Raw genomic sequence first — 12,758 nt, 5'->3', positions numbered from 1 at the left:
ATGGCTGTGAGGATGGCACAGGATCGGGCAGTGTTTCATTCTGTTGTATACAGGGTTGCTATAAGTCGGAACTGACTTGGTGGCACCTAAGGACATTTAATAAAGTTCTTTTAGAATTGCATATTAAAATACTTAGAGATGACATGGTATGATGTCTTGGATTTGCATCCTATTATTCCAGTGGCAGAGATGGACAGCAGGTGGGGGTAGAGTTGGAACCAGATTGGCCATGCACTGTTGATTGCTGATGCTGACTGTCAGATATACCAGGTTCGTTATGCTATTCTCTCTACTGTTTTGTATGTTTGAGAATACCCATATTTAGAAGGTTTTATTATAAATATCATGCCGTTAAATTAGAATTCCAAAGTGAAATGGGTCTCTCTTTAGAAAAAAAATTAAAGATAACTAAATTGGTTATGAAGAAATATAAAGAACTACTCAAACAAAAACTACTCAAAGCTCAAGCCACCCCAAAATGTTCCACTGACAATGCAGATTTGGAGACCAGTTTTTCCAAAGGGTCAGGGAAAGCTCTTTGCCATCCTTTGTAAACTTTTGAAGCATACACAAAGAAGGGAAAATATTCAACTCATTTTCCCAGGCTAGCTCTCCTTGATCCAAAAACCAATTGAGGTCAACCCACGGATGAGCCAGAGTCACAAAGTGGCAAATATTCTAAGTCAATTAACAGCATATTCAACAGAGCAGTGAGTTAAATGAACAAACAGGCTGTGTCTAAGAAATGAAAATATGACTTAACCTTAGAAAACACTTTGAATTGTAATTCCCTACACAACAAATTAGAGGAGAAAAAACATTTGATAACGTTAATGAGTACAGAAAAAGCCTCTGAAAGAAATTCAACATGAGTTCACGGTACAAACTTTTAGCAAACTAAGAATAGAAGGGAAGTTTCATTTCCTAAAATCTGCTACAAACATTCTTAAATGCAAAATTAAAGCCAGGGATAAGGCATAGATGTATGCTATCACCTCTACTGTTCAAAATGGCACTGGAACACAAAGTCAGAGCTATGGATATCAAAATAAATAAGAGGTATGAATACTGAAGATAAATACTTCTTAGCAGTATGATCATTTATGAAGAGAATTCTAAGGAATAGGCACGTAGGATATTCAAATAAAAGAGACTGTAGAAACACAGTGGATGGAAGGTCACTATAGTAAATCAAAAAGCCTTGCCACACAAAAGCAATAACTAATTAGAACATCTAACAGGAAATACCCAATTCACAAGAGCAACAAATTACCTAAGAAGAAGACTAAAAAATGTACAACATCTTTAGGGAAGCAACTATAAAATTTTACTGATAGATTCAGGTAAGATAAGTCCAAAATAGTGCCTTACTCATAGCTGCCAAGATGACAGTCAAGCTCATGATGCTGTCTTCTGCTCCCAAAATCAAGCCTGGAAAACAACAAAAAGGAGAATGAAAAATATACATATATGTTAGCAACAGAATTTAAACAACAAAATGTTAGAAACCCCTAGAGTAGAGTGGGTGTTGAACTACTGTTGTGTTTGGGATGGGAGGTGGAGTAAAGTTGGGGAACATCTATAACCTGCAACAAATGACAGAGATGACAGGGTAGGTAGGAGGAAAGTTTTTAAACTTCTGCCCCTGCTTCGTTGCAGAAAGTGGAAGAAGTACCTCAGACCACCGATGCCAGTAGCATGGGGTAAAGCAGGAGAGTAGGAAAGATGGGGTTCACTGAGGCAGTGTGATCCCAGGGTACATGCTAAAAAACACCTGAAACCATTTTAGTGGGTAAAAGTTGGCTTAAAAAATACATATATATATATATATATATATAATTTCAGTAGAATATAAAGAATGAACTAGAAATACAACAGCAAGTAAAAGAGTGAATAACACATAGTAAAGGTAGATAATCATGCATGGAACTATACATATACATGTTTTCATATATTACATATGTACGTTTTTTTTGTATATATACATATTCTACACACACACGGAAAAGATGTAAAATATATTTCATGCTACAAATGAAGACTGAAAAAATGAAAATCCATGCAACGTTAATTTCAAAACAGCAGGACCTCGCAAAATCACATCGCTCAGCTTCTGGGTAGATAATCTTTCAGAACAAGTTTTCCAAAGCCTATGTCTGGCTGGGGAGGAGACTACATGGGCCCTGCAGTTCCCCTACCTAGCATCTAGTTGGGACCCAAAATTTCTCTCTTCAAGGGTTGCAGTTGGGCAAATGCTTGAATCTGGCATAGAGGGCAGGGCACATCTCCTCCTCCCTCCGCCCCCACCGTTGTCGTCGAGTTGATTCCATCTCATAGCGACCCTATAGGACAGAGTAGAACTGCCCCATACAGTTTCCAAGGAGCGCGTGGCGGATTCCCACTGCCGACCTTTTTGTTAGCAGCCAACATTACATCACCAGGGTTTCCAGCATATCTCCCAGGGAGCATTAAATCAAGGATCCAGAAGGCAAGGCAAAAACCCTCAAGTGGCTGAGGACTGAAGGGCCCACATACCCCAAGAAAGAATGGATCCAACTGAACTCCACCCTGCCCCTGAAGTCAGGACCAGAAAACCTCAGCCAAGGCTGTCAGGCCAAGAACACCCCCTTCATTTTCAACTCGGGGTGGTGGGCGGCTCAGGTCCACAGAGGGAGGGTATTCAAGCAGAGCCAGGTGTCAAGGCGAGGATCCAGAAGGATCACTTAACAGACTTCCAAACACGTAAGTAACCGGTTCTAAATTCACTCTGCCCTTGCGATCAGCCCTGGTAAACCCCAGGCAAGATCCCCGGATGTGGGGATCCCCGGATGCAGGGATCCCCGGATGCAGGGATCCCCGGATGCAGTGTTTCGCAAGATCGCCGGATGTGATGTTTTCGGACTTCCGCCTTGGGAGCCCGAGGCGTCACTGCTTCATCTGAGAGGGTAAGACTCAGGTCAGCAGAGGGAGGAGTACCAGGCCTTGCCAGGGGGCAAGGTTAGGGCCCTTAAGCAGGCCAGAGGGGACCTCCCACCCCAGACAGAGGGGGGTACTCAAAAAAACCTTCCGCGGCTGTCAGCACTGGAAGGTCATCGGCAGGCCCGTCAGGCAGTCGCCTACGTCAGGCCTCTCATGGAGACGGGGCTTGGCCTGAGGGGCACATCCTCAGGTCAGCATAAGGGAGGGGGTATAGGCCCTGCCAGGAGTAAATATGATTACTTTGAGGAAGGCTCAAAGTATCCTCCCGATCCCAGAACACACCCACAGGAACCCGCCCTGCCCCTTACGTCAGATCTCATAGATCCTGTGCAGCTCTGTCTCACTTCCACCTTGGTGGTCTAGTTAGACAAGGGTCATAGTCTGAGGGGTGTGGTCTCAAGCCAGCAGAGGAAAGAGTCCCAAGCCCGGACAGGAGTCAAGGGAAGGATGCTCAGGGTAGTCTGAGGGGTCCTCCTATCCCTGATAGAAGGGACTCCAGCCCCGTCCTGCCCCTGCTGTGAGCCCTGGGAGGCCCCAGTCAGGGTTCCGGATATGATGTTTCCTCACTTCCGTCTTCAGAATTTAAGGGAGGTGTGGCTTTGTCTGACGGGGTCTGACGTGGGTTTTATGAGGGAGGAGTCAAGGTGACGCTGCTGAGGGCAGTCTGAGGGGGTCCGCCTACCCAACAGAGGGGACCCCAGCCCCAACCTGCCCATGCTGTCAGCCCTGGGAGGCCCCAGTCAGGGTCCCTGAATATATTTCCTCACTTCCGTCTTGGGAATCTGAGGGGAGTGTGGCTTTGTCTAAGGGGTCCTGACGTGGGTTTCGTAAGGAAGGAATCAAGGTGAGGCTGCTGAGGACACTTTGAGGGGTCCGCCTACCCAATAGAGGGGACCCCAGTCCCATCCTGCCCCTGTTGTCAGCCCTGGTACGACCCAGGCAGGGTCCACGGGTGTGGTGTTTCCGCACAACTGTCTCGGGAATCTGAGAGAGGCGCAGCTTCGTCTGAGGGGACCTGACGTGCGTTTGGTGGGGGAGGAGTCCCAGGCCCTACCAGGCGTCAATGTGAGGACCCTGAGGAAGGACTGAAGGGACCGCCCACTCCATACAGAGGGGGTCGCACTTTCTCCTTCAGGTTATTAGGGGACAGGCTGACCAGGAGGACAGGAGACCTGTGAGGCCCTAGAGCATCACCTAAAGAGAACAGTTATACATCACCCTTTGTCAGAGCCGCCAAGGTTGAGTTTCTCAGCTGTGGCCACTCACACTCTCCTTCTCTCCCTCAGGCCACCTACCCTCTTGCTCACACTCCTGCCTGCTGCACTCACAAGAGTCATCATGTCTCACAGTCAGAAGAGACAGCACTCCAAGTCTGAGTATCACCTTTGTTCCCAAAGAAACAAACAGGGCCTGGTGGATACAGAGGTCCCTGCAGCCGGGAAGAGGAAGGCCACTTCCTCCTCTTCCTGTCTTCTGATCCCAGGCACCGCTGAGGTGTCTGATCCTGGAGCCTGCTCCTCAACTGCTCTTGCAGCCGCTTCAACGAGCACACCAGGTGAGGGATCCAGATACAAAGAAGAGGAGGTTCCAAGCACCTCGCGTAAGTCACCAGAATCTGAGGCCTTGCTCGGTGATACGCTAGACAAGAAGGTGGTTGATTTGGTGCAGTTCCTGAGTGTCAAGTATATAACAAAGAAGCCCATCACAAAGGCAGAGATGCTGAAGATGGCTGGCAAAGAGTACGAGGACCAATTCCCTGTGATCTTCAAGAAAGCCTGCGAGTGCTTGGAAGTGGTCTTTGGCATTGACGTGAAGAAAGTGGACCCTGCCAGCCATTCCTATGTCCTCACCAAAACGCTAGACCTCACCTACGACGGGATACTGAGTGATGACCAGGGCATCCCCAAGACCGGCTTCCTGATACTTATCCTGGGTGTGATCTTTATAGAAGGCAACCGTGTCCCTGAGGAGAAGCTATGGGAGGTGCTGAATATGATTGGGGTATATTCTGGCACCAAAGATTTCCTCTATGGAGAGCCCAGGAAGTTCATCACCAAAGATTTGGTGCAGGAAGGGTACCTGGATTACCAGCAGGTGCCCAACAGTGATCCTCCCTGCTATGAATTCCTGTGGGGTCCAAGAGCCTATGCAGAAACCAGCAAGATGAAAGTCCTGAAGTTTTTTGCCAAGGTCAATGGGGTTGATGCCAGTGCCTTTCCACCCTGGTATGAGGAGGCTTTGAGAGATGAGGAAGAGAGAGCCCGGGCCAGAATTGCTGCCACAGGTGGTACCACTGCCACGGCCACTTAAAGTTCCAGTGCTGCCTCCATTAGCTTCTCCATCCCCAAGCGAAGAATGAAGCAGATTTGTCTTGTTCTATATGGGTGACTTGGAGATTTATCTTAATTTTTCCTTTTTGGTATTTGTCAAATGTTGTTCCTTTTCATAGAGTTAATTAGCTCAAGATGTAAGCTTATGAATGACACTAGTCACACATTTATTGCTGTTTAAGAGTAAGAGTTAATGCTATTTTGCAAAAACAAATTTGGAAGTCTTCCATCTTATTTTGTGATCTGAAATATGATAACATGGCACTAGAATAGGAATTTCCTGGCAAATGTGAAAGAGCTCAGCAGTAAAATAGATGAGCTCAAGAAATAGATGAGCTCGAGAAGTAGAGGGGAAAAAATGTAAAAGATGGTTAAGTTTTGGATTTCCTTATTGCTCTTAGTTGTCATTCTGTAAAATTAAAAGATACACATGGATTTGAATGGATGTCAGAGAAATTCAGTCTTAATAAATGAAAGAATCTGCTCACACGGGCTCATTTATTCCCCAGACATGAATTAAGCATCTGGTCTGTGGAAGGCACAGTGTTACTGGGGGGATCCTGAGATAAACAAGATGCACCCCACACACAGAATTGTAGAGTCATGTTAGCAAGATGGTGAGACACCCTTAAGTTCTAAAGGCCAACTGAAAAGAAGGCTTGGTGGGGGGACACTCAGGATGGGAGCAGTCAAGTGTAAATGCCCAGAATCAGGCAGTCTGGGACTCTGGGAAACTACCACTCCTTCTGTGGGAGGTGTCTTACAGTTGAGAGAAAAGCCTAGAATGTAAAATTGGTCTTAGCAGTTACTTCTGGATGGTGGATAAACCAGGGAGAAATTGCCACCTGAGACAGGTATGGGCGGTATCCTATGCTCCTGTCCCAGTGCAGCTCAACACAGTGCATGATGCACGAGGTGCTTTATACACATCATCTGCAGGGATTTCCTGAGAAGTAACGCTGCCAGTTTCTTAAGTGATGCCTGGAAGTCACCAGCCTGGCACCCTTTTCCCTGGCCTGGGAGAGCCAGAGCCCACTCCTTTATTTTATTTTATTCTGTTTTACTTTATTTTGTGATTTAGGTGAGAGTTTACAACTCGTTATTTTCTCATACAAAAATTTATACACATATTGTTATGTGACACTAGTTACAATCCCTATAATGTGACAGCACACTCCTCCTTTCCACCCTGGATTTCCTGTGTCCATTCAACCAGCTCCTGTCCCTTTCTGCCTTCTCATCTTGCCTCCAGACAGGAGCTGCCCATTTAGTCTCGGGTATGTACTTGAGCTAAAAAGCACTCTCTTCACAAGTATCATTTTAAGACTTATAGTCCAGTCTAATCTTTGTCTCAAGAGTTGGCTTTGGGAATGGTTTCAGTTCTGGGTTAACAGAGAGTCCGGGGGCCATGGCTTTGAGGGTTCCTCTAGTCAGAGCCCACTTCTTTAAAAAGACAGCTTATTTAGGCTATCTTGGGGGTAAGACTTTGGGTCTGGGTGATATGAATGCAAATAGTGTTTGAGATGGAATAGCTGGGACGGAGGGAAGGTGTTCACCTTTGACTCAAATTCTAGGTTTGAATTACAGTCAGCTGATGAAGACTCCCCAACACCCAAATTAAATAAGCTATCAGCTAAGGGAAAGTTTACTAAGTTTTATTTACAAAGCAGCATTTTTGCTGATTTGGTGTGCCACTTTCCACAGTGCTACAAGTTTTCTGAGATGTCCTGGGTAACAACAAAAAATAAATTTCCAGAGGAGAGGGTGGGAGGGTCTGTGGTCAAAATAATATTTGAAACAACTGCTGTTCATTAAAGATCCAATATATGCCAGGCACATTATATACATTCCGCCAGTCCTATAAGACAGGGCTTGCCAAGCCCACTTCATAGATGAAGAACCTGAGGCTCACAGCCCTTGGCAATTTGCCCAATATCAGATGACTAGTAAGTAACAGGGCTGGGACTAGTCTCCTGGCCGAATTCATCTAGAGCCCATGCTGTTCCTACTTCCAGCCTGAGGCAGACCTTCTGTCTCTTAGTTCATTTATCTTCTCACTGCTACATAACGTCTCTCAGGCAACAAGGTATTAAAAACAGACCTAAAGTAGGGTTTCTAAGGAGCAGTTGGTAGATTCAAACTGCTGACCTTTTGGTTAGAAGCCAAGGTCTTAACCACTGTGCCAGTAGGGCTCCAAAGAAGGAAGGTAACAATGAGAATAATATACAACTTGGGGATTGTTTGCAGACTTTATTTATCTGGGGTCCTCCTGCCCCGAGCCATGGGGTTCCTTGAGAGCTGACTCTGCCCAGGGGCCAGTAATTTTGTCCAGTCCCCACACTCCCCCTGGTCTTCCCCAGTGTGCCCCCCTCTCTCACTCTGGAGCCTGGCCTGCTGACCAGCTCTTCCCTGCCTCCAACTCTGAAGGCTGTGCTCTGCTTCAGTGGGACAGCCCAGAATCACCTGCCCTCCCCTGACACTGAGCATTCCTACTCCCTGCAGAAGTCCCCCGGATGCCCCATCCCTCACCCTGGAAGCCCTGTGATAGCAACAGCCCCTTTGACATCAAAGTTCACTTTGGATACTGATGTTTAGACACCTGGTCATCCCCCCGAGCACCTTCAACACACTCTCAAAGTGTTTTTCAAATGGGTTGGTGGATAGAGTGATTTTGCCCATAATCTACTGGTTCTTGGGACATAACCCTGGAGTTAGAAAGAGGGTTTTTGAAGCAACTCTGATATTTAAAGTAGGATTTTAATGGGGTAGCTTATTTGAAACTGGCTGCTGAACACGTACACAGATGAATAAGCTTACGTAGTGGTCAAAACTCAAAGCCTCCCTCATAAGTGGGAGTCCCTCAGTGATGCAAAGGGTTAGGACACTTGCCTGCTAACTTAAAGGTTGGAGGTTCAAGACTACCCAGATGTGCCTCAGAAGAAAGGCCTGGCAGTCTACTTCTCAAAAATCAGCCATTGAAAACCCTATGGAACACAGTTCTACTCTGACATACATGGGGTTACCGTGAGTCGGAGTCAACTCGTCAGCAACTGGTACTGGTATCCTCATGAGTGGTAAATAAGGAAAGACCACAGGAAGCACTACGTAAACAAACATCTATGGAGGCTGAATTTCTAAGAACCCTGGAATCCTCCTAGGAGGTGAACAATGGTTCCTTGGTGGACACACTACCTCTGATTAAAAAAGAAAAAAATAATTAACCCTTCTACTACCTTTTGTCCATGTACCTACCTGCCCCACAGAAAAATCCCGATTTGCAGCATGCCAAAACGGCACCAGTGCAGGTGTTTTCAGGCATGTTCAGCCACATAGAGGGTGGCAAAGACTCACAAATTAGGATTTTGACCTTATATCAAAAGGAAGGAGAAAATTGAGGTTATAGAGATTATTGCAAAAAGGCAGTAAAGTGCTATTGAGTAAAAAAAAAAAAAAAGAGTGAACCCTTTCTGCTAACATTTAGAGGATGCTTTGAAAATTAAATATGATCCTCTGTTTGGAAGCACCTGTCACATGGTAGGCACTTGAAAAAGTTGCAGAATTTCAAGGCTTGGCCTTTTCAGAAACTCCCCCAAGAAATAAAGAAGGTTATGGTCACCACAAATGATAACAGTTGCTTTTTATTGAGCACCTATTCTGTTAACAGTGTATGGGAAAGACTGCAGCGATCACCTACATCTTGTCTTCCTCTCCTTCTTGGGCACATGGGAAGACTACATTGCCAGTCCACTTGTACTTATGAAGGAGCCAGTATGCCATTCCTATGCTTTCCCTTCCATTTAGCGACAAACACGGTGACCCCATGTTGAGACCCAGTGCCTGTACAACGTGCAAACAGACTAGGTCCCATGGGTCACCTTATAGCCGAGAGCTCTGTCAACCCACATCAGAATTTATGTGTACAAAAAAAATAAAAGTTGTGGTAAGCCATTCAAGTTTCAGGTTTTCTCTGCTATACACTGTTACCATTTCTGTTGTTAGGCTTATTTAAATATTTTAATTGCAAAGGTAATATCGCATATATACTTAATGCAAAACAATTTAAAACTACAGATGAATTACAATTCTCCTCTTTATAAAACTCTTCCAAAAATTCAGCCCCCTCCTCAGGGGTAATCACAATTAACAACCTGGTGGCATTATTTTAAAGCTGATTCTAGGCATTTTCATAGATAGATATAGTATAAAAATGTTTAGATATAGTATAAAAATGTTTTTTTTAAATATACATAGGTAATAATATACATATTCATCTGCCACTCACCTTTGCCACTTAATAAAATGGATGCAGGATCCAATAGCATCACTAGGGGGGTGCAGACTGCACCAGGTGACAATGTCAACAGGGAGTGACACCAAAATGACTGTCTATAAACTTTTGCGCAGTGTTTCAGCAGAAATGTATTAACTTTTATTAAAAAATCCCTGTAGTTAGTTATAAGAACAAAAGCATTTTTAATAAGCCCAGCTTACATGTATCAATATACCTACAAGGCTAAAATTCTATGCTAATCAACTTTTTGAACCTTCTAATGAGCTCTGTGGGAGCTGTCATTATTACCCAATTACAAAGACGACTTGAATCACGTGATTTTGTCTGCACACACTGTTGCTTTTGTTGCTCCTAGTGTTTTTACAGTCACTGATTTTGTCAAATTTTCTGGTGTCTCATCTACAATATTATGGTAATCAGTATTTGTGAACCGATTTATCAACTTTTTTCAGAATTAAGTAGTAATTAAAGGAAAAGGAGAAAAATAAAAAAAGGCTTCCACTTAGTTACTAATAACGTTGTAACTAATAATGTTGTAATTCAATGTAGACAGATTTTACAAAACAATTTTCCTCGTACTCATATAAAACCCAAACCAAACCCGTTGCCATTGAGTCGATGACAACTCACAGCTACCCTGTAGGACAGAGTAGAACTGCCCCATAGGGCTTCCAAGGAGTGGCTGGTGGATTCGAACTGACCTTTTGGTTAGAAGCCAAGCACCACCATGGCTCCAATATTCATAAAATCTAAGAAAAGTTAAACAATTGTATTTATCACATTTTACTCTATGATTAGAATTGATAATAAATATTACGAAGGATCCTGTATGGTCTGGTACCGGAAGAGGTCCGTGGGGGTGGGGGGGTGGGGGAGTGACACCATGAGTTACTGCACTGGGTAACACCAACCCTGGTGATACCACTGGCAAGATCTTTCCATAACAACACATACAGATACGCCTTACTTTTGTAACTACTCCCTAGAATTCTAAAGTATGTATGTGCCACAGCTACTTAAACCATTCTCCTCCTGATGGACAGATAATTTATCTCCCAGTTTTTTGCGATGGTTACTAGAATCGAAATCAACATATTTGAACATGAACTCTTGGGAAAATGTGTATTTTTTCTCATAAGAAAGATGTACTAATGTAGAAATAGGATTAAAATAGAAACGGTGTGAGCATTTTAAGTTTTTATAAATATTGAAGAAATTTTATTCCGAAAATGCTATACCTATTCATTTTCTCACAAGTTAATATATGTGAACATGCTCACAAATATTTTATCAATCTTTTAAATTTTGGCCTAAATTATAGATAAAAAATACCGATCCACTTTTCATCTTTATTTCATTGTTTTCTGATTAAGTTAAGCAAAAACTTAACTTTGATCCCTCACTCATATAAGGCTGGATTTATACAGTGATATCCTAAGTAACAGGATTTCTCTGGAAATGACCTAAAATTCTGAAATGTCAACAAGACATTGTACCTTTACTATGAGAAGCAAGGATTCAGTCAGAATGACCAGGAGCTAGGAGATGGGACCTAACAAGACAGCCTCAGCTAGTGAAAGATACTGGGTGAATCCAGGGGCGAGTCTGACAGTGTCCACGAGAGACCACATGCAAAACTACATCTAGAGAGCCCAAGGCAGGCTAGCACTAAGAGCTCTGAGTCCACAGTTCAGCATTGGTTGGAGAAGGGACCAGAAGGAGAGAAGGTGGAGGCTAGAAGAGGGTACAGGACAACTTATGTGAATAGGCTTAGGAAATGTCTGAATCATCACTGCCAGCTGGAAGTTGCAGGGCGACCTGATTGGGCAGGTTTATCCTATCTCGGAATTCCCTTACCTGCTTTCAGGAAGAGTATAGCTTATCCCCTGCATCACTTTGGGTGAACTGCAGCATCTCTAGGCTACTCTAGTAGTCCAGTGCTCCCTTACCAGTGTTCCAGCGCCAGCAGCTGTCTCGAGGCTGAGCGGAGGCTGCTATTTTTTTCCCTGTGTACAGCAAGGTTGGGGCTACATGAGTGGGTTGAAGACTGATGCCAGATTTGAGGCATGCCACAAATACCAATAAACAATGGAAAGGAGCAGTATAGCAGCAAGGAAGGGGAAATTGGAGTAGGAATGCCTTGGGACTAATTACATCGTGGCTCTGAAGATAAAGGGCTGGATGTGGGCATGTCTTGAAAAATGACTCAGACAGTATCCCCAGCTCAGACTGCCACCCTTGGTTTCTGAACTCTGGACACACCAGAGGGCAGGTGTCCTGTGGCTGATTGCTGTCCTACATTCTCAACAGATACTGTCTGGGACAGAGGGTCAGCCCAAGGTATAGATATTTGTGGGGTGGATGGAAAACCCATGGAGATGGCACACTCCCCTGTTAAACTGAGTGGTGGTGACGGGGATGTGTGTGGTCCAATTCAGGAAGCATCATCTACCATCCTGTTTACAGCATCCCCACCTCCAAGGTGGTGTTTGAGCCTGTGGAAGACATATCCCTAATGACGCCCTAGTGAGAGCTTCCCCACAGGAATGCTGAAGTTAAGTGAGCAATTGCAGCACTTTGGGTTTCTTCCATGGAAGTAGAGGGCTCAGGCAGGGGGCAGAATCCATATTTTGAATCAGTGAATGTGACCCTCTGGTACTTTGATTATTTCATTCATCCAGCAAACATTTATGGAATACATGCTGAGGGAAAACAGAAGAAAAGGACAAGGCATTTAATTCAGGCTGTGGATTGGAGGATGTTGAAGAGGAGAGATTTGAGAGAGTTTTAGGAAGTTAGCAACTGTGAAATGGTGTGGCAGAAACTACAATGATTCAGAGTTCTGAAGATTGGCTCACTAGGTAGAAGCTGCCGTTCCATTTTGAGACTGAGGATAAAGGAGGAAGAGTTGGTGGTGATTTGAGTTAGAGGTAGAGATGAGGAAGGGTATGGAGGATGGGGTTAGTCTGGGCCATGTAGGTGGTGCAGTTCCATTGCTGTCCAGGTGGAGCTACCTAGTGGGCAGTAAGAAACATGGCCCTTAAGATCAGAGAAAAGGTCTGGGCTGTAGATTAGATTAGGCTACATCAATAGAGGTCATTTGAGAGTATTAAAACAAACAAACAAACAAACAAACCAAACCCATGGCCATCAAGTCA

At 44.4% G+C, this 12,758-nt stretch overlaps 1 protein-coding gene across 1 annotated transcript; it reads left to right on the top strand.

The window, feature by feature from the left end:
* The first annotated feature begins 2,844 nt into the window (after positions 1–2,844).
* LOC126069549 (putative MAGE domain-containing protein MAGEA13P) lies at positions 2,845–5,367 on the top strand. The gene is given in 2 exon segments (XM_049873030.1): positions 2,845–2,945; positions 4,266–5,367. Coding segments are annotated over 2 exon segments (1,203 nt in total).
* The last annotated feature ends 7,391 nt before the right edge of the window (positions 5,368–12,758 follow it).

This window comes from Elephas maximus, chromosome X, assembly GCF_024166365.1.
Source record: "Elephas maximus indicus isolate mEleMax1 chromosome X, mEleMax1 primary haplotype, whole genome shotgun sequence".
NCBI lineage: Eukaryota > Metazoa > Chordata > Mammalia > Proboscidea > Elephantidae > Elephas > Elephas maximus.
This window is presented reverse-complemented; position numbering and strand designations above follow the sequence as displayed.